Consider the following 24,510-nt stretch of genomic DNA (forward strand, 5'->3'; position numbering starts at 1 on the left):
TCAATTTTTTCATGCAATTTTGGGTGATAAATAGTTACGAATATTTCCTTTATAACTTCTACGAGTATGTTTATTTTGTTTTATAATTTTTGCACCTTTTTAATGCGTAAAAATTCATTTTATTCATTAAATAATTAAATATAGATACGTCAAGATATGCTATATGCGTAAGTATGTGGAACACTGATAAAAAAACTAGTCAACTAATTTGAGAGTTAGCTGACAAGAAACTGACCCGTTTTTGAGACTCGAGGTTCTATCTATGTAATCTAAGATTTGTACCTAGTAAGAACTCAATTAGTACTTTTACAGTTTGACTAACACATCCCTACTGTTATTTCAATATAGACGTGCAATTAATACCTACTACCTATATTAAGTATACTATCTGCTCCTTTTCATTCAACTACGAGTAATACAAGATCTTCAGTATGTTTAATTGCAATTTCAAAGAACAGATTAATAACCTGAACATGTGATATCTCGGCCATCTTAGCTTAGTCGGCCATCTTGTCTATGTCAGTGTCTCACCTGCCGTCTTGGCTACTCAAGCATGCCACCACTTTCCGCAGCTCGTTAACTGCCGCTGAGATTAGACGCGGAATTACGCTATCATTCCGTTCTTAAGTTATGAGTGAGTATTTACTGAATATAATATTTTAAAGAGAAAGTGAAACGTAAGCGTTTTTGTCCCCTTTTACAGTAAGTATTTCGAGTTACTCCAGCGATTTTGCGTAGTAGTCGAAATTAATCATCTATTTTTTTAGAAATTCCATATAAGTAACTATTATAAATTATACAGAATCTTACATTAGGCTGCTTTCATGTTTATGTGATTTATATAAAAATCTAAGTTTCCGAACCCATTCGCTAGAGGCGCAGCTAAGTATTCAATACATTGTAAAGTTATGGCAACACAGTAATAACGTAGTAATTACTTGCTCTGTGGTAATAACGTAAATCTATTTGCTTAGAATACTCTCGAATGCCTTGACCTATTTAAAAAAAAAACTTATATTCAGTTTTAATATTGATTTAACTGGTCATATCAGTCATATTTCAATGAATCTTCTCAGGCAATTTCAAGACTAAGTCCAAACAGGCTGTTTGGACTATGCTCTTTGCCTGTCCCATTTTGGGCGAATTTTAAAACAATAGCAACAACGCGGTTCGTTAATTAATATTAACGAACCGCGTTGTTGCTATTGTTTATTGTTTATAAAAACTAAAGTATATAATAAATAAATGTAACTCGATAAGAACCAAAAAGATACAATATGTAATTAATTTGGATCCACACCACAAACATTATAATATGGTGTAAAATAAACAACATTTTACGATTTCAGTGTTTGTCATAACATAACAAATATTTCGCTCTCATGTATCTTATAACTTTTTCTTATGGATTTTTCAATTAAGTAAAATAATGCAAAGAAGTGATCTCAATATCTGTACAAATATAATAAAGCGGAACAGTATATTTGCTTGAACGCGCTTATATCTGGTACTACTAGTCGGATATGAAAAATTCTTTTTTTCATTTAATAGATCATTTGTTGAAGAAAAGCGAGCACAGGCGAAACCATAGAATACAGCTAGTATTATAGAAATCATAAAAGCACCAATAGTATAAAAACTTACAGTACCTATTAGTATAAAAAAAAACATTCACTCTATATATATACGCATCACTTTAGAATAGCGGCACTTATTTCGTTATTTTTTTCTGTGTTTGCTATTATCAATATATGGTTTATATAAAAAAGAAATATTTAAAAAATCAAACAAAAAAATGAAAAATTTGGATTAATAACCTCCATATACAAAAGTGAGTCTATGAGAGAGAGGATCTGGTCTCATTTTCTTCATTAGTATACCCATGCAAAGCTGGGACAGACTGCTAATTTACCATAAAAAGGATTTTTTACACCGAATACACTTTATAGATATTGCGTTTAACAAGCATTAAATTTACGTCGTTCATGTAGAAAATGCCATAAGGTCAAGGAAGGGAAGACACCGGACCCTCTAATATCTACGATACAACGTAACCTCTGACGTTTGATCTTCTCTTATTAATTTGGTAGTCGAAACTTCAAACTATAATCAATTTAGGCAATAGTATTTTGTGAAATTCAACGAAGGTACGATTTTCAATCGAAAGTCAACGTAGTCTGAAGCCTGATTTATTATTAAGTATTAGGTATTCTATGTTATAAAACTAATTGTCGGCGGACGTCACTTCAATTTATTCGTTTTAGAAAATCCTCCTAAAAACCGTTCTGGTTGAATGGATTAAATTGAATAAAATAAACTTGGTAAATTCATCACGAGTGGCCAAATGTCTTGACTTTTTCTTCACTTATCTTCTCTATACTCATTAATAATTCAGTTGCATTTCGTCATCTTCAGTGTAAAAGTTTGTAGCTTTTTTATTTAGAGTAATTTAATATATGTTTACTTTTTAAAAATGTAATTGCTCTAGTTATACCTAATGTGAAACATTTTATATAAGTATAATCCAATATTTTATACAAATTGACCGCACAATTATTAAAATTGGTATATATATTAAAAGTAGTACTTTACTGCAAGGCACAAATTATATTTAATACTAATAAACTGTAAGAAAGATCGACGGATACGAGAATTGCCTATACGATCTAATGAAAATAGATATCTTATTTACTATAAACTAACAAGATAAAGCAAGGTATATGAAGGCACCTTAGATTAAGGATAGTAAAGAGAATGGGGAAAAAGGCGATTTGGTATTTGCCAAAACCCAAATGGAAAATATGATCCTAAAATAATAAAAGCCGAAACATTGACAATAACATGACATATTTGTCTATGATTATAACTTGAGGGTTACTAAAACAACTTACCTATAATAAATAAGTGAAACCAAAATTAATCCGGGAGACAGCGGTAGGTTCAACAACTCAAAAATAGTTGTAAAAAAAATATAAGTGGTAGTCTTTGTTAACAAGAAATTCCTAGATTAGTCTCAGTTATGTTCCCGAAATTTTAATAAATTAACTTCTGCCACCACCACCAAGCGAAAAAGTCTCAAATATAAATTGTTTATAATATATATCTCTTTATTACAAGGAATTTCATGCTCAAGAGAATAAATACTATAAATCCTCTATTTGATAGACATATTCGTTACTAGGCCTGAAGGGTCGGCAAAAAACCTATTCAAATCTCGAAAGCCACAAATCCTAATACACAAAGAGAATGTAAAGCAAGCTTTACTAAACTTATGTATAAATATAATTTTAATGGATATATATTTATAACTGTGTAACATAGATTTTGATCCATTGTTAATTTTACTGAAGTAGCCCATTAAAAGCGCTTAACTGCTTAATCGGGGATCTAAATTTATCGAGATATAATTATCCGCTATATAAAATTGTTGTCATCAAAGAAAAATTACGTTCAGCAATTTTAAATGATGGTTAAAGATTTTTTTGTCAACGATTTTATTAGGACGCTTATTTGGTTTGTAGATTTTGGTATTCTTGGAAATATATACAAGTTGACTAAACACGTGAAGGAATTTGGTAATTGACTACATCTACGTGATGGTACGGACGTTAATGAAAACATTATGATAATAAATATAATTGATTGAGATTATTCTCCTTATTGTTAGACATTAGTCTGAACGGTCGAGAGTTGGGCTGCTATCATTCTTAAATTTGCCGTGTAGTCCCAGCATAGAATAGGCCACTCCTTCCTTTCCCGTGGGTATTGTAACAGTAGACTAAGGGAAGACGAGGGATGGGCAGCAGCGTCCCTCTTGAAACATCTTTAAAAGCTTAACTACGGTTGCCAATTCGACTACCAAGCGTGGCAACTATTGATAAAACCTCCCAATAGAGGGAGGTCTAAGTTCAGCAATGGACAATTAACGATCGATATGATATAACATCACGCAAAGACTACTACACAAAATTGGACGCAGTTTTGATATTTGTATTTAATAGTAGTTTATTTCATTGATTTTAATGTTTCTAAATCCGATAAGTGCGAAGTAGCGGGCAAAAAACTAGTATATCGATATAATCGATATATATGCATAGATGTAGGTATATATTTATGTATATGTATATGTGTATTTGTGCGATAAAATATAATGTAATTAATTTAATTTTGGCTGTTTAAAAATTGTACACTGCTGTATCCGCTGACATTGATGCTCCTTTCCACTTTGGGTTTGCTGGAAGAAAACTCTATCAGAGTTAAGCTCGCCTTTGTACTTATTTTTACCTCTGTCATATTTTTATAACTAATGTGTACAATAAAGTATTAAATAAATAAATAATCATAATCTAAATCAATTTACTTATCCAGTCACGGAGTCAGTAGTAACATATTTTGCTATGAAGAAAATAGTGAGATCACTTTCATTTCCATACAGTACATTGACACTAAAATATATTTTATGATAAATAAATAACATATTGCTCTTATATATTACATAGTGCCACATAGTTTCAAACAAAGCAGAAAGATAAAACTGTGTACTAAAGCTATATAACCAAGATCTTATGTATTTTAATAATATTTATTCTTCACCCATCAGACTGAACATGACCACAGAAAATGTGCCTAATATAAAAAAAAAAAAATATTATGTTGCATAAAATATTAAACTAATCAAATTAAGAACAAATAAATGGCATGGTTAATTAGACATTTAAATTTGTTTAGTACCTACTCTATTAATATATACATATAAATCACTCTAACAAACATATCCATAAATACTAACTTATTACATGGGATCTAATTCATATTATATTGGTTGATAAGCCAATAAATATACATAGAGATAAAACTGTACAGCCAATAATTCCACAAAATAAAAGCTGGTTCATGCTAAAAATAAATACCTAATGGAATGTCACCTATCCAAGTCAGATACATTAAAATCTTCCACCATAGATTACAATACATTTTATGGTGATAATGCATTCCTGGGGCATAGTTTACAATCGGCATACACTATAAGTCGAGAGCATTAGCTAATGAGACGGTAAATAACGAATACATAGTAAACATTCAGGTTATGGAATGAACTCCCTGACGAGGTATTCCCGAAAGACTGCAGTATGGGATACTAAAAAACAACAAAGATATCTTCAGAGATGGCAACGTGCGCCCCTGGTAGACCTTATACGTGTTTGCCGTTTTAGTAATATAAAAAAAAATCTAAGCCAATATTGAGGCAGTTTTGTTTCAATTAATCACACTTCGTTTAACTGAAACAGATTAACACTGCTTGAACATTAGCCTCAGGTCACAAGCTCGAATTAATTAAACAGAGAGCTATCATTCCCATTTTGCTAATGTACTTTATAAGGGACAAGTACACGATACTCGAATAAATTTTCCAAATGGAGAAACACCAAAGATGTAATACAATGAATTTGATCTACCTAATATGAAATAATGGGAAATTAACGTCATTTGCACATTTACAAATTACGTACTTTAATAGATACAAGACTGCCTTTAGGCAATATTATACATGTTTCCTGGTCAAGACTACTAAGAAGTCATTGGTAAGATTAGCATATTTATTCTATACTAGCAACCCGCGAATGCTTCACACGTTTTTTTTTAATAAAATTCAGCCCATAGTATTCTCATAACGTAGCTTTATATGATAGAATTTAAAAATCTGTTAATATAATACAATCTGTAACATTTTGATTATATTCATTACAAATAAAAAAATCAAACTATTCCTCTTTATAATATTAGAACTTCAGGATTCTTTCTTAACTCTACATCCTTTTATCTTTTTTTTTATATTTTTTTCTGTGGCCAGTATTTTTCTTTTATTTTCCATTGGAATGTGATACTTTTTTGTGGAATGAAAATTCGTCTCCGGCTTACAAAGTTTACTCGGAGAACTCAGGATTAAAATAAATAAAACAAGAACATTCTGCAAAAACTTTAAAATACTCTTTCCACAAAATCGAACAACTGCTTCAGGCTTAAACAGAGCACAACAAGATCAGGAAACAACGAGATGGAACTTCGACAAAAAATGTTGTCGAATGTTAATGAAAGAGCTTTTTTTAATTACAAAACATTTTTTTGACATAATATAGTAATAAAATACCTATGATCAGTAAAATATGTTAATATTATATATCCTATATATATTATTAAATATATTATTCTTTGCGAGTATTATGTACGAACACATTTTTTAAAATAGAATAATAATCGTATATTTTTGCTAATTTCGAAAGTTTTTGGAGCATTAGTTTTGCCCAAAATCAATATTTTGCGGCATAATTCAAAATAACCGAGGTAATTCAGAAAGCTTATTTTTAAGTAAGTTGTTTTTCGGATCGTTTCTTGGAACAATTTGACTTATATTGAATATTTATGTATAAAAACATACATATATATCTACTCTTACCTAAGAAACTTATATTATATGCAGGCAATAAAGGTAAAGTTTTAATTAACTTTCAAAATTCAATTAAAACCTGCAAGGAATGCATCTGTGAGATAAGGCATAACAGTGTGTAGACTAATATAGGATCCACCAACCGCTAGCATCATGCTGTGCTTGTGTCACTTTGTAAACCTGGACCAATGTAATTCACAATTTTTCATTTTATTTGTTTATAGTTTATAAAAGAAAATATTTTCATATCAAACCAAAATAAATATAAGTAAAAGAACAGTTAAAAGAATTACATATTATATACTCTACTCACAATACAGCCGTGAACCGCGCTCATGAATTAGGGCTTCTATTGAGTTCGAAGTTAGACGAGTATTCTTGAATTTGAAAAAAAAAAACTAAAAAAACACATGGTGTGGATATAGCGATAATATTGTTTTCTTTTTTCTTTGCCTATTAGCTGAAAATTTCAATAATCCCTATTGTTTTATTACGAAATTACAACTGTAATTGTAGGTTGTATTTACTATACTTTAGAAACAAGATTGATAACAATTAAAACTGATATATTAAATAACTATTCCTGAATATAAGGACTACTTAGAACTACGTAGACTGTACGATCAACTTCGTTTAAAAGCCGAGAATGAAAATTTTAATTAATTAAAACCACTTTGAAGTAATTAATAATAAGTTAAGAAACCACTGATTATTCAATTTGTTTCTGTTTCAGGGACAGAAAAAATTAAAGTTTACAAGTATATTAAAAATGTAAAGTAAATGTAAGCGAAGTGCAAAGAATTATTGGAAACTTTCATTTTCGGTCATTTCTGTTTTTCTTTTGGGTTTTTAAAAAGTCGGGTTTTGTAAAGTAAGCATAGCTATTTATTTAATAATGTTATAGGCGAAAAAGAATAAAGTCTAAATTATTATTAGTTTAACCTTCTATTGTTTTTGAATTCATCAAATTTGTTCATTAATTCTAATAAAAAAATCTTATTGTATAATTAAAGTTTTATTTTGTAAGCAGATTACTTTTAAAAAAATTAAAAGCTATTCGATTTTTTTTTTAATTGATAAGTAGTTTTAATATTTAAGATACACTCATTTGGTGGTACGATACCATAGTCCTCAGGAATGGCAATGTATAAAATAATTATTTTAAACAATCTTTAATGTAGTAAAAATCTTTTTAACCACTCATGCAATTTTACTCTAAATCCCTTTATGGTCATTGTTTAATAAATTTAGGATCTTTGTTATATTTTTTTATATACTTACATACCCGCGTCATTATTTTGATTCAAAGTAGTTCGAAAGATATAATCCAATACTAATCTCTCTGGATTACGAGTGTTACGGATATATATTCTTAGCCTTTGAAAAGAGATCATCATGTTATTTACCAAAATTACAAACCCTAAATATATAAATTGATGGCAGAGTTAATAGACCAAATTTCAGAAACAATGGCTTACAAGTGGTGCTCGGAGTGGCGCCACAAAGTGCTCGCAAGCATTTTTGTACCATGAAAGCTCTGGTCAGATTACCACTATTGTCCAATACAAAGACATCGTACCTTAAAACTGATACCAGAAGGGTATGTTTTTTTTTTATGCAACTAAGAATGACACACAAGCTGACGACCTACCTGATGGAAAGTGGTAACCGTCGCCTATAGACATGGTATACCATTAAAACCGTATTTTATTATGTTATTCGTTACATTTTTGAGTCTTTTTAAAACATATACAAGTTTATTAAATTTGTTGCAGTCTTTATCGATATGAAATTTCCAACTAAGGTTATTATCAATAATAACTCTAATGTAAAGCAGTTCTGACGGAATTCTGCAAAAAATTAAGATTATTTATTGATCCTTAGAATTGTCATTTCGCTGCAAATATAAATTTTAGAAATAGAGATAAGGAATGATGTTTCAGAATTGACTCCATTCTCTCTTATTTTTTTTTTAAACACCGAGGGCACACGAGTAATTGGGTCGACTGATGGTAAGAGACTACCGCCGCCCTCGAATACCTGCAACATCAGAGAACAGGTGTGCTGCCGGCCTTTTAAAAAAGAATATGCTCTTTCTTTGAAAAATACGATTGTAGATTTTTATTTGAAAAGTTACCTGTTTTGTGATAACAATGATAAACAATATGTAGGCGTTGAGGAGTAATCCAATGGCGGAGATGACGGTGACGGCCACGCTCAACGCGAGCTCCACCGCCTGCTCCTCGGCCCGCGCTTCCGTCCCGTTCATCTCCATACGAAATGCGTATGTCTGTCTCGGTAGCGGTCACGGAGTTAGCCACCCCATGGTATCGCGTCGACGGTGTGGTGTGCCATCTTGGACTGTTTCGTCACCTCACCGCTGACGCTGCGCTCCATCTCATCTCTGATTGCGATCTGAAAAAAAAAAGATTATGAATAATTTTTTTTAATGTATTAATATGTTTTAGTTACTTCGGCGAAGTATCTAATTTTATATATTGAGAATAGCAATGGTAACGTTATTGCTATTAATATTGTAATTTATCAGATCAACTTCCAAACAGTCCCTTTTCAAAAATATCAGTTTCACTAGAGAATTTGGTTAATTACCATCTTATACTAAAAACAATCTGACTTCAATTCCCACTGCTATTAGTATAGACAGGTGCATTTCATTCTCTACTCATCAAAAGAAAAAAGTGGTTATTTGATTACAATTATTTTGTTTAATTCCACTATCATTAGTATGTATATGACTGCGAACACTCGAATACACACACATACTAACGGTAGCGGAATTAAACAAAATAATTCTAATCAAATTACCAATGGTTCAATAAAACAAATAAAAATTCTCTCTTATAGTGCCATAAAAAATTATGCAATATTTTTTTTTTAATAAAGTACCTAAAAAATTAAAAACTAGACAAAAATAAAATTGTCTTTCAAGTTCATGTTTCTCCGTTGCTAGTATCTTGTTTTCTATTATTTAGTCATAATAGCTGAGGGAGTTGGCATTTCAATATGAAACACAAATGGATTTCCATCGCTATCCGTAAGTACTACCAATTGTCCTTTTCGGATCGATCTCAGAGTAGACTTTAATAACTGTCACCTTCATAGATCACTGACAGGCGAGATTTATCAATATAACGCTGCTATGAATAGATGGGTTGTAGATTATCAGGTCGACCTCCAAGCAGTCCGCCCTGAAAGCCATCGCGATTAATTTCTTTTGAATTCGTCACAATAAGTCATTTGACGTAACTCCATTTTCAATAGCATAAAAAAATATAGTTATGGATATACAACATGGACTATTGTATCACTGACTCGGTTTTACCCTATTACTTTGGGCCTATAACGTATTAAAAAAATATATATGTCAGCCACAATCATTGAAATGAGTAATCTTTAGACATTATCAAATTGACCTCGATACGGTTGCCCCTATGAATTCGTCACAATTGGCCAACTGATCTGCTTCATCCTCTCCTATTTTTCCTCATTGGTATTCTGCCAGTATATACCGACATCGCAGCCGCATTTTATTTTTACCCATTAAAAAAGCTACCTTACCATCGATCCACCCTGCAACTTTGTACCAACAAAATTGTCAAAAAATCGTTCCGTTCCACTTGTCTCCACCATTTAGTTAAGTCAGTGAAAATCTTTGACTTGAACAATCTTTAAATTTTCTATAATAATTTTTATTAGATATCCAATCAGAAAGACAAAAATACAAAATAAAACACATTAAACATACTACCTCAATTGCAGAGTGGGTAAGAATCCACTTGTGTCAAAATAATAATACAAAAGAAGACTTCTGTATTACTCGTATTATTTTAATACAAACATAGCTGTTTAAAATGTACTTAATTAAAAAAATCATCTAACGGTTCAATCTGACAAAATTCATGCACATATATGTGAAAGTCCGCCTTGTATATATTATTGTATATACCTACCTATGTAGTAACGAATAAATATAAATGTATTTTTGTTTATACTACTTAGAATGGCAAACAAGCTGACGGCGCACCTGATGGATAGTGGTAACCGTCGCCTATAGACATGAGCAGTACCATGGACATAACAGAGTATACTGTTTCGCCCATGATACCCCCCATGCGTTGCCATTACTGAGGACTCAGGTGTTATTCCTCTGTACCCAGTAATTTCACGCCATATCCCACCCTTCAAATCGAAACACAGCCATGCAAACAGAACTGCTTCACGGTTGAAACACGAATGGGACAGAGATACCCAAGCAATCGACTTTTGTACAAAGTCTCCCTCTGGTAAATTAAAATCTATTCAGTTAATATTAGTATAACATGATAGAAAACTACCCAATCTATACTAATATATAAAGTATAAAAATTTCTTTGTTTGTTTATTAATCTTTGGAATTAATCAGATTAGAAAAAATCTTTTTGATTAGCTCATTTCCTGAGGAAGTTTATTCAATATCACGGACGAAACCGCGGAATACAGCTAGTTACTACAATAAAAAAACTATTACAACTATAACTGAGAATAAACGCGATAAGGCGATAAGGTCAACATTTGTATGACTTCTCATTAAAATTAACTGTATTTATTATATTAGAAATGGTGCAATAAAGTGTAAAATAAATAAATAAACAGAACTCCTACTTTTGGAAGTCAGTAAAAATAAAAATGCAATTGTAATGTAATGATGGTTGATTTGCTTTGTATTACAAAGTCGAATTCGATAAAGCATACATATATTAAGAAGCGACCTCGTTTTTTCCAATATTGCATGTATTCTACGTATTAGAAGGCGACACGATGCAATACTATCAATAAAACATGTCAACCAAACATACCTAACTGCCGAGAGACATGGTAGTTACTTAAATTATACGTGTTAGCTATTTGTTAAATGTATTAATGGATGTTATAACCACCAGAATAAAATGTGGCTTATAAAAGAAAACACGAAGCGAAACGTTACTTTTTGCTTTTATTGTCGTATTTTTATTACACAATAGGTTTTTGTCCGTGATTGTGAACCTATGAAAGAAACAAACGTTAGGATATATTGGATCGGTTAGATCTCATTACTAACAATCCCTGTTCACCCAACTTTTTCCGGTTAGGTAGTATGCATATAAATATGATTCGTCGATGTAAACGTATTCATCAATTAAAGCATAATTGAATAACAAACATTCAAATATCAACAAGAACTAAATCAGCAAATAAATTATATTATCATATCAGCAATAATTATGTCAGCAAATAAATTAAATTATATTATTATTATTATTTTTTAAATTTTACTAAAATTCTCATCTCCCCTCTTAAGGAGAGGAGATGGCAACTAATGGCAACTTATTATTATTATTATTATAACTTTCATGGAAACGAGAAAAAAAACGATTCAAACCAAATTAAGACCGATTCGTTCCTTCCAAAATTATATACTTATTAGTTGGGACCAGTTTTCGGCCAGTACAAAATCGTTGTGTCGAAGTTGGTTATTTACGTTACAGTCAATAACAAGTGAAGGCCAAGGGGAAGGTAAGTTGAATCAATTACCTTAAAATAGGCGATCGAAGCAAAGAAGTCCTGAACGGACGGAAATTGGCCGTCAGCTGCTTTATTATTTAACTGTTACAATGTTTTTGTACTTCTTTGAAGGGTGGGTAAATGTATCGTGACAGCATACAGTATCACATGATAAATTAATTAAAAGCAATATTGAACGACGGTCTAAATATACTTTGATTCGTTTAGGTAAGTTTGTTATAATTTAAGTCAGTAATATTTGTGGACAATGGAATCATATTAATTTTTATTGGCCACTTTAAAAAAGTACGTTTGGTACAAAAGGTGAATTTAATGCTATACTGCATTCCCTTCTAGTCAACCTTTGGTAAAACAGAAATGTAATTATGCAGTGATAAAATTTGAAATTTGTTGTAGATAAAAAGTAATAATGAAAGTAGAAGGAACAGAAAATAAATTATTTTTGAAGAAATTTAATATGCTACAAAAGCACACCAGTCACTTGATCTCCAAGCAAAGATATTCTGTGATATAAGGAAATAGACAACGAACATCTGGGAGCATAGATCGAAACTTCCAACTTCTATCCAAAAGTTCATTTCCTAAATTGGCCCGACCGAGAATCGAAACCAGAGGCTGATTACGTAATGCAGTATACCTACCGCTACGGAGGTCATCACGGAGTCAAGATGTTAGTATTATTCGGAGTATGTTGTATATGTACTCTAACTTATGAAGTAACATTGAGTCTCTGTCATCTCGTAAGTCAAGCAAAGGTTTTACACTGTACACAGTCGCCGCACCTGAACGAAAGGTTGACCCGGTTAAAAGACTCGGAGCTAACATATTTACACGGGGAGGAGGGAAAGGGATTGTTGGTAATGCGGACTACCAGTCCCATTGCTAATAATATATCCTATCAGGTTGACCTCCACGTGGTCTCGCCTAGAAATTATCGTGCTAAATTCAAGGTGTATTCATCATCACTCACCAGCGTATACCGTTAGCGCAGGCGGGGTTACCATTCCATTACCATCCATTACAAAAAAAAAACGTAAACGTCGCATCTCATGTCCCCAAGTCTAAGGCCACACCATCAGATCGATTCCCATCCTCACGGAAAATGGCATTTGATATTCATTACGATAAAATTGAATGATTTATAATTAGTTTACGTAGGACAAACCATGGTTCCAGCTATCCAGCTCCACAATGATGATGTTAAACTATTTTTTAAATCATTCATATCGATCTCGTAACTACGTGGTTTACATGAATGGATCATAAATTATTTAAAGATTTCAACTAAGTTCTTCGGAAAAGTATATCCATTAAGACTAACGCTGTGTAGGAAAGAATGCACATCGTAGGAGTTCCTATAAGGCGGATTTAATGTTAAAAGCATTCCCTGCCAGTCAACCTTTAAGAACTGTTAGAGTGCTTGAATACGTTACAACATAGGCACCTACATATATCCTGTCATCCAATTACATCCTACATATCCCTTTCGGGCTTCACCGCCGTCGGATAAAAGTAGTCAAAGCAAAATTCTTATGTCGAACATGAGAAATGGAATACACATTTCACATGTCTTATACCATCAAAGACATTCTTCTTTTCATATACGAGTAATAGAAGAGAAAAGTTTTATTAAAACTCGCTGTTTGACTCCCGTGACAAAAGTGTTTCCTTATGTTTTCCTATATCAATTTAGGAATACATTCCTTCCTTCCCACAAGGTAGGCAAGTTTGTAATCAAAATTTACGTAAAATTGGTTTATAAAATCTTTAAATACTTTTTACTCGGGTCTTTTTTTTTCATAGGACATATAAAGAACATATATTTTATAATGAAATATATAGTCCCTGATAAATACTTAATGATAGATACTATAACATCTTTTCTAAATCATAAGGAATTTTAAATTATATTTTTTGTACCTTTTTGTTTTTCATAAATATGTGTGTAGGTACTTATTATGTTTTTTAAATCATGTATACATTTTTAAATGGTATCAAAATGTATCAAATCTTTTACTCTATTTACATTTGTGAATTCTTTAATAATGTACTATAAATGTTCCTAAATAAATACATTTCATTTGCAAAAACGTAATGTTCTTATTTGATACTAACACAGTCAAGGCAAGTTATCTCTAATTAACAAAGACCCTTACGCCTAATGTAACTTAGTAAACTATATTTGTACCTAATTCACTCACCCTGATAAGATGTACCTATCTACCGTCACTTTGGTAAATTCTAATCCGTAAAGAACAAACACATTATTTATTCAAAACTTAATGACACTAAAAGCAGAACAGTGTCTGCTCAAATTCCAATTTCATATTTTTTTCTTTCTCTAAAAACCTTGACATGATTATTAAAAACATTTAAAAAAAATTGATTGGTGTGAATGACTCAAGTATTTCGCTTCTTAATAAACAGCATTTCACTGGTAAAAACAGCTAACATAAATGACTACAAGGCAGCCTTATTGCATTATTAATTTTTATTTAAAGCATTTTACAGCAACCGAAATGTGTTTTAGGTAAATTAAATTAATTTCATTCTAGCTATAAAAATGTACGACAATTTTTATAAATAAAAATACAAGATACTTATAAATAAAAAAACAAAACAAAAGTCACTTTATTTTAATAACGAAAAAGCGAAATTAATATTACATACATATTACGAAATAAAGATAGATGTATGTACTGGCTAAACTGTTTATCATAAAAACCTACCTCTTGGTAGAAATTTTCCAAAACCAAATTAGTATATTGCTTTTTTATTTAACTAGTAAATAAAAGTGATGTTTTGGTAATAAAATTTTATATTTCACTACTAAAATCTACTAATAATTGATTTTAAAAATACAACTATTTAGATAAATAGATACTCTGTATTATTTCCTCCAAAAGATTACAATAGTAAACTTATTATAGATACAAACAATTACAATTATATATTTAGTAGGGTACTTTTTCTAAACTCTACTTGGAAAAAATTATAGTCATTTCTATATACCTTTATTATACCTTTAAATTTCTTCAGAGAGAAAACTCTAAAAATAATTTTATCAGTATTGGTATTGCCATGAATTTGGACGTCAGAGCTATGTAATTCGAGCACAAATAAATATTTTAATATTTTTTATATCGAAATAAACCAATTAAATTTCGAAACTACGAACCAATACACAAATATATGATAAATTAATTAACATATTCTAAATACCTACATAAATGAGATATTTAAATAATTAATTAACAAATGTTTCAAGAGGCAAATGCGCCATTTTGAGGTGGTATAAAAATATATACCTTTAATATAAACCAAAATGAGAAGCAATTTTCTTAATTAATTTTGTTTTCAAATTATACCTACTGCGGTACAGAGTTACAAAAGCTAAAAACTTGCATCACCGCATGACAATAATAACAAACTTGAGTCTAAACAATAACAAGAAATCTAAAAAATAATTTAAGATGGAGGTTTAACGAAAGGTACAAAAATTATTATTAAAATACATAAACTACATTATATATACACATACAAACCTTCATACATTACGTATGTAGCTTTGATATCTCGTCAGTGAAGTACAGTGCGAAAGTTTTGAAATAGTTGAAAAAAGATTGTTAGGAATGGGGTCTGACAGCTAAATTGCTAGCAATAAAACCTACCAGGTCGACTTCTACGCAGTTCCTCCTGGAAACCATTGTGATTAATTCTTATGGACTTCCTAACGATGGACTAACATGCTGTCATGCTCGCGTATTATCTCTCACTGGTGCCTAGCCAGCAGCCAGCTATACCAATAGCTCTGATTACTATTCCTTTTTCACCCATTAAAAAAGTCTTAAAGTAAAAACTGCAATAACGATATTTGCTATTACTGGATTTATAAAAAAACAACGAATGACCGATTGACCTATCTACCACTGTCTATGAGACGAGGAGTTCCCGTGCAATAAACAGACTCAATCAGCGTTTGAAGAACCCCGCTGTCACTTTACGTCTGTTTTCCGTGAATATTCACGCAAATAGGATAATTTTAACCTAATTACCCATGCTCACACAACAAGTTGTTGTTGTTGTATCAGCCCTTTACTGTCCACTGCTAAACCTAGCCTTGAAAATCAAACGCTTTGCAGCCGGGTTAGCACTTGCAGTTAGTTTAGGATTTTAATGATATTTTAAGAGGGATGCTGCGGCCCATACCTTAACATAAGCTCCCTTAGAAGATTCTTACGACACTCAGAGGAAAAGAAGCCCAAACCTAGATGGCTATACGCATACACTACAAGTACATTAATATAATCCATAAAGCCCAAGTTAATGTCTCAGACTACCCAACTTTTTTATGATACTTAGAATGGTAAACAAGATAACGCCCCTGATGAAAAGTGGTAACCGTCGCCTATAGACATGGACAATACCATGAACGTTACAGAATAACAGTTTGATACTCATGGTATTTCCCTTGCAGTGCCATTCGTAAAGACACTGCCCTTCAAACCGAACCTTCGGAGCTATGCAAGTACAAATGCATCACGACGGAAACAGAGTTGAACAGATGTACCCAAGCGAATACGCTTTTATGTAAAGACTCACTCTGGGAAAATGATTAAGACATTTTTAATCTATATAAAATGAACATTGCATCAAGTACACTTCGGTGAGAAACGTGACTTGAATTCAAGAAGGAAAAATAGCGCATTGAAAGCCGCTATATTATAAATTGTAATTCAGTAAAAAAGGAAAACGACACCCGATTTTAATGTGTACCTACTGAAAAATTAGGCAGAACCGCTGCACAATGAATAAAAATTCGCCTTCCTCCTTTATATTGCCATAAAATATATAAAAACAAAGGTGAGTAATTCTACTAGATAATCAATTTTCTTAGATTAGTACATCAATATATAAAATAAGTCGTCTTTATTAAATCCAAAAGTGTACTCCAGATCTATACGCTACTCCTTTCCGCAAATGTCTAATATTGCCATAAAATATATAACAACAAAGGTGATTAATTCTACTAGATAATCAATTTTATTAGATAAGTACGTCAATATATAATAAGTCGTCTTTATTAAATCCAAAAGTGTACTCCAGATCTATACGCTACTCCTTTCCGCAAATGTCTAATTCTCTGTCTACCTCTCTCTGATCAATCGCAATAATATATATTATTTCTAATTATTATAATTCACTGCTTCGGTCGTGTTTCTCTTTTCACTAATTTTGTTAACAGAAACTGACAAATGATATGCTAATATAGGGCATATTCACAATTTGAGCTGTCATTTGTCATCTAACGTTACGTGAATTATAAGTGAACTGTCAAACTCGTACAATATCGTCGGAATAAAGCATTCTCAGAAAACGGATATTGAATGCAGATCGGCTGAAAGATACGACGATGTGCTTGATAAAAATCCATTGCAAATGGAATAACGGCGCATAAATGAAATGTACAAAATCTTTGAAAATTACAAAGTGTACTAAATCCATTAGCAAATAATGTGGATTCCGAATTTATCAACGCCATCTGTCACTAACTGACGTATTTAAACACGTATTTCGGTAACTTTGTACATAAACTTACAATTAACCAAAATTTATTAAAATTTCTTAGAAAAAAAAACTATGGAATTTTACCAAATCTAACAAGAGGCGGATTTTGAAAAAGATTACATATGTATGAATATTAAACGTCCCCTTATAAGATCTTATTATGTATATATTTTTTATTGAAAGATGATATATTATTTTTATACATCGTATCCTTTCTTTAGAGATAGCTCCACAAAACATCTATAAAGATCTCTAGACATATAGTGACACGTAGGTACTTCTAGAACTTGAACCTGTGCATGCCTTTACAGATCAGAACTACGTCTACGTTATATTATTTTTTAAATCTATATTCATTTTTTAACGTTCCTTAAATTCTCATTACACACATATATAACATATCTGCGCTACAATTATTAATGATAAGAGTTTAAAAAAATATACTCACGGCTATAATCCGTAGTATAATAATCAGAAACGTTTGTCGACTATTGCCTTTGTGATAAAGATAATACTCGAAATTTCCACGTTTCTCTGAGCATATTAAATAGCATTACCATTTTCATAAAAACGTCAAACCTCTCATAAATCAATTTTTGTTATTGAACTGTTTTATCTCTTTCTTTTATGCTAAATCCCTAATATGAAAGAAAGTGACAAAACACTATAATAATAAAATTAGGTTTGTAAAAGGTTTTATTAGTTTTTTTAATAATTTGTTTTTATGAATAAAAGAATCTTAAAATCTAAAGGCTTAGAATCCAACGAGAAATAAGATACACCTACCACTACGTTACTATTAATAATAGTTTATTTTCTTAATAAATGGTAACTTAGTATAAACTTACAGTTACTACACAGTTTGTTTTCAATTAGTACAGATCTTATTCACAGCGTAACATAATAATAACGATGTTCCGAGAACATCCCTTTATCTCTTACTAGTAACAGGTAAGCTAAAAATATTATGCTAGATAAACATAAATGTATTCCCCCATTTCCTCTTTGAGACATTCAATTTTTCACTGACATGTCGGCTAGCTGGCAATTGGTTCAATAATACATAAAATAGAAAAAGAAATCACGAAGACAGATCGACGAAACGACAAAAAACATTCATATATTTTACGTTTTCTGTCCAACAGGCATGTTTACTAAATTTTCCATTTTATGCACAATAAATATAATAAGTAAATTGTTATATGATATAAGAAACGTTCGTATTTACCTTAGAAATTGATTCTACGGTACCGCAATGTACAATACAATACTCTTATGTACCAATTTTCCTGTACCCTTCAATACTCAGACAACAACATCAATAAAACGTAATTGAACTGATATGTAACAACATCAGAACCTATATCATTTGTTCCAATGACAAAAAATAATGTTATTTATTAAAAAAGTAAGGAATAGTGATAGCAGAGATATTGAAACTTCTGAAGCTTTTCTCACATTGGCTGGATAATGAGTTCATAATTTAGAAAAAAAAAAAGGTCAGGAACGACTTAACTCACACACCAAGTGTATCGTACATAAAAATAATCTGTAAATAAGTTTCCATTTGAATAGGTACATATTCAAATATCTATTGTTAAACCTGAATAAATAAATAAATTTACATAAATATGAAATAAACTTATGCATAAATGCGTTTATTATGCTTTTATTTGGTATAAACATCCAATAGAATTATTACTATTTTATTACATTTTGCAATTACTTATTTCAGATCACAAATGTGAAAAAACAACTAAACCACATAACTAAATTTGTTTGTGATGGTCTTTTGATGAATTTCCAAATACTATGGTAAATGTACTCTGGTAGACTTTGTACAAAAGTCGATTGCTTGGGTACCTCTGCCCATTCGTGTTTCAACCGTAAAGCAGTTGTGTTTGCATAGCTGTGTTTCGGTTTGAAGGGTGGGATATGGCGTGAATTTACTGGGTACGGAGAAATAACACCTGAGTCCTCAGGAATGGCAACGCATGGGGGGTATTATGGGCGAAACAGTATACTCTGTTATGTCCATGGTACTGCTAAAGTTTATAGGCGACGGTTACCACTTTACATCAGGTGGACCATCAGCTTGTTTGCCATTCTAAGTTGTATAAAAAAAAATTAGAAACTTGTAAGTTAGTAAATATATGAGATTTTTACTTTAAAAAACTTAAGATATACGAGGTTATTTTTACTATTATAAGTTCAAATCTACGCGAGTATAAAAATAAATGTTACGATCATATTTGTGTTGTGAGAAACGAGGTGACTGAGTCAAAATCAGCAATACGTTGTCACGATCTCCAATAACGGGGAAAGTTCAAAAGGATGATGATGATGAAGCATTTTTCATCTAACATACAAAAATAGCATTAACCATTACTGGGGTCCATATTTACTTTTATTAAATCTTTTTTCCTTCGCCTACACTATAAGGGAAACAGACATATCACGACTCTAGAATACGCTACTCATTGACATAAGACAAGTGTCTAACAAATTTGTTTCTAAAATATAGTCCATGAATCTTTTATAAAGTCGCTATAAAAGTAGTTCATCATCATCATCACCTTTGATCTCTAGCATTACTTTCTTGGTAATGTAATATATTATCGTCTATGTGTTTGTATATGTAAGTAATATTTGTATAATATATTTATGTAAGTATATTTATATGATTATAACGTGTATTAGTTCCACATTATCTATATTATAATTTCCAATACTTTCTATCGCATATAACATATATATATATCTATCTGTTTCTCCATAGATTGACTAGGAGAGAATGCCATATGGCAATGTCCATCTATTATACCTAACATTTCTTTATAATGTCATCAATAAAGAATAAATAAATAAATATATAAAATGAATGTCATTTTTCTATAATGTATGTTAGTTGTAGTAATCACACCCACACTAATAAGCAGAACACAATATTATATGGCTAAATATAAGTGCTTTATTCTTTATTAGTCCTATGTTGGTGCCGACCGAAAGATGAAGGATATAAAGTATATACATACAGAGTAAAAGCTAAAAGCAAAATAAATAGCGCATTACTTTCAAGGCCAGAAATAAAGCAATTGATTGCCGAATTATATTGGAAGGACGAGGCGAATCCACATATCTCCCAAGTGAATTTAATTATCATTATTAAAGAAATATTAAACTTCAATTAATATTGAAAGTTCAAAGAACTCTTCACATGTATAGATGACAGTTATTACAAATACTTTTCATCAGGTAAACCACCAGCTTGTTTGCCATTCTACGTAGATATTACCTACATATAATATCACGTTTTTGTTTGTATAGATAAACAAAGATACTTGACCTCTGTTTTACATTATTTGTTTCACTTAAAAATGTAATACAACAACATATGTAAGAGGGCACTGACTCCTGAAATACACTAATCAATAGTACTTATCTGAGTTCGTCTAAATGTAAATAAATAAATAAAATTCTTACGTACTCGCCTTAGACCTCGTTAACTAAATTTATAGCTATAAATGCTTAAAAAAATCTCACTTGCATCGCACTTTTATTTTATTCCTTTTCACGTCGGACATAGATAATAGCTACCTTCGGGTATCCCGTCATCCGTATCAAATAGCGAGGAGGGACACCTAGTTCGACTAAGTGTACCAAAATAAGAAATAAATAAATAAATAAACAAACACAGGTTTTTCATATCTACCTCAGAAGTCAGGGAGTTCATACTTATTTTATTTACTATATACTTTATATCACCCAAAGTTATAGGGTGAATGAAATAAAAGTAATAAAGATTTATTATTATTATTACTTGAACATTATGTTCTATACATACTAATTCTTATTATAATTAAATATTTTTTTTTATTTTTAAACCCCGAAGGGAATTATAAGTTTAACGTGTCTATCTGTGCGTCTGCTTATGGCATTATAGCTCTTAAAAGAATAACTATGATGCGATTTTTTTATTAGAAAACTGATGAAACCGAGATGTTTCTTAGCTATATTTATGAAGATATATTCAGTCTTCAAAGACTATCAACTCATTTTTTACTTTACGAACGGATTACACCAACTTCCACAAGTCCAACTTATTTGAGATTGGGTGTACCATTACTTCGATAGCATTTCCATAACATGGTAACTTTGACCTGATGCTGCAACATGAGGTAGTCTGCAGGATGACCAACTGCTCAGCAACTTAAGGTAGATACAACGTTTGTGGGCTTATTAGAATGCTTAGTAAAAATTATCTTATTGTATATATGTGATATAGCGAACTATATAGGCTACCCTTTATCCCGATGAATCTGAGTGAAAAACAAATAAAATAAATGAAAATTATAAAAAATATAATTTAATTCCCATATATTTTTAACATTTAAATACATTGATAAAAAACAACAATCCTCAAACAGACGTTGCTATTATAGAATGAAGTACAAGGCCAACACTGATGTATATCTCAGGTTTTATCATTACATTTTAGACCCCGAAACCTTTAGAAATCACTTATTTTAATTATATGGATTTGCTATTCTATAGAATGATAACATTCAGATCATCACCAGAGGGAGACTTTGTACAAAAGTCGTTTACTTGGGTACCTTTGTCCCATTCGTGTTTCAACCGTAAAGCTGTTGTGTTTGCATGGCTGTGTTTCGGTTTGAAGGGTGGGCTATGGCGTGAATTTACAGGGTACAGAGGAATAACACCTGAGTCCTCAAGAATGGCAATGCGTGGAGGGTATCATGGACGAAACAGTATACTCTGTTATGTCCATGGTACTGCTCATGTCTATAAGTGACGGTTATCACTTTCCATCAGGTGGGCCGTCAGATTGTTTGCCATTCTAAGTTGTATGAAAAAAATCTTAGTACATTAAGCACCAAGAGTGTTAAAATGGAACTAAATATATCTCCATTATATTGCCGTGTGCTCCCAGCACAGAATAGGCCACCCCTTCCTTTCCAGTGGGTGTCGTAAGAGGCGACTGAGGGAAGGCGAGAGATGGGCAGCAGCGTCCCTCTTAAAACATCTCCAAAGCCTAACTGCGGTTGCTAATCCGCTTATCATGCGTGGCAACTACTGGCAAAAGCTACCAAAGGGGAGGCTTATGATCAGCAGTGAACAGTTAAAGGCTCACATGATGATGATGATAATAATAGTAAGTACTGACAATAAAAAAAGTTGATATTTAGATCAGCTGATCTAGATTAGCTAATTTGATAATTAGCTGACAAAAAAATGACCCGTTTTTGAGACTCGATGCTCTGTATATATAATTTAAGACCATGGCATAGAAAATAATTTATTTACGCGTACAGTTACGCTTGCATACTTTTTTTTTTAATGAATGATAATGGAATGGTAACCCCACCCGCGCTATAGGTATACACCGGTGGGGCACCAGTGAAGGATGATAGGTGAGGAGATGAAGTAGGTCAGTTAGCCCATCGTGACGAATTCAACAAGAATTGTTCACGATGTTTTCCAGGGGGAACCACGTGGAGGTCGACCTAATAAGGCATATTGCTAGCAATGGGGCTGTCAAACTCCATTACTAACAATCCCTTTCCCCCTACGCTTGCATAATTGAGGTCATGTTTGATACTGGTAACACTAGAAAGATATTTACATTTTAAATAACGACTAACAACTTCGATGATAGCAAAACCTTAAACGAACCTAATAATTCGAAGAAATAACAGTAAGTTCACTTGTGGGAACTTAAAATGTCTATAACCGTCATAATACGATTCACTTCATGCAACCGCCGATGATACGGTGCTAATCCGTTAAAATTACGTAAGCGTAAATTCGCCGACGGGAAATACTTATTGAATGCGGTTACACTCGGTACATGATGTGAATTATATAACGATTCACGAAAAGTGGCTTTTTTACTTTACTCAGTACCTTTTGATACGTTCATATTTGCTCAATACGTAATTCGGTTAATTAATACCTTTACCCCAACAGCAACTTCAACCCAATATACTGTAATGGGAAGGCCAATAAAGACAATTACGGTCATAAAAAGTACCTATTAAGCTGATGTATAAATATTAGACTACTATAGTCTATTTCAATAGAATTTAATGGAAACGTAAACAAGTTTTGTTGAAATTATTACAGTAATATTATCTAAATGAGATTAGTAATAAATAGAAATATTAAATCAGTTAATCTTATATCCAGTATAGAAATCTTAGGTAGAAATAAAATATATTTTATTTGTATATTGGATACCAACACAATGTGTTAGGACCGAACGAATTATTTGTTTGTTTATATTTTCATTGCATTTTATTATATTATGTATTTTAATATACATTCGTAGATTATGGTTTTTTTAACGGATGATAATGAAACGGTAACTCCGCCTAAGGTAACAATGATATACGCACGGTGCAGCACCAATAAGGGGTGATAGATGAGAATGAAAAAGCAGGTCAGTTAACCTATTGTGATGAATTCACGTAGAATTCAGCACGATGGTTTCCAGAGGAGACCACGTAGAGGTCTGACGGTAGTTCGCATTACTAACAACCCTTCTCCCCCCCCCCCCTCTAACAGGTATGTTAAATTAATAGATTGAGTAGAATGAACTGTATGTATATCGCATCTTTGCCCAATTATACCGCGTCTCTGCCTGCGTAAATAGGGGTAGCTAATTTCTTAGAAATCTCAAGACCTCTATTTATTATATTTAGGTAATTCTAAATGCAGGGGGGAAGGGATCGTTAGTAATGCGGGTTACCAGTCCCATTGCAATATACCCTGTCAGGTCTACCTCCACGCGGTTGCCCCTGGAAACCATCGCGCTGAGTTCCATGTGTATTCATCACGATGGGCTGACTGACCTGCCTTTTTTCATTATTCACCTATCACCCCTCACTGGTGTCCCGTCAGCGTATACCGAT

At 31.8% G+C, this 24,510-nt stretch overlaps 1 protein-coding gene across 2 annotated transcripts in view; it reads right to left on the reverse strand.

Annotated features, from left to right (window-relative positions):
• LOC113509282 (beta-3 adrenergic receptor-like) overlaps positions 1-24,510 on the reverse strand; it is a 116,643-nt gene that overhangs the window by 22,150 nt on the left and 69,983 nt on the right. For both annotated transcript variants that reach the window (XM_031910453.2, XM_052897231.1), the window contains exon 2: positions 8,583-8,860. In XM_031910453.2, the coding sequence (XP_031766313.2) occupies positions 8,583-8,720 (138 nt within the window). In that variant the 5' untranslated portion in view covers positions 8,721-8,860. The remainder of the gene's footprint in view (positions 1-8,582; positions 8,861-24,510) is intronic.

This window comes from Galleria mellonella, unplaced genomic scaffold, assembly GCF_026898425.1.
Source record: "Galleria mellonella isolate WM207_F2 unplaced genomic scaffold, CSIRO_AGI_GalMel_v1 utg36, whole genome shotgun sequence".
In the NCBI taxonomy this organism is placed as follows: domain Eukaryota; kingdom Metazoa; phylum Arthropoda; class Insecta; order Lepidoptera; family Pyralidae; genus Galleria; species Galleria mellonella.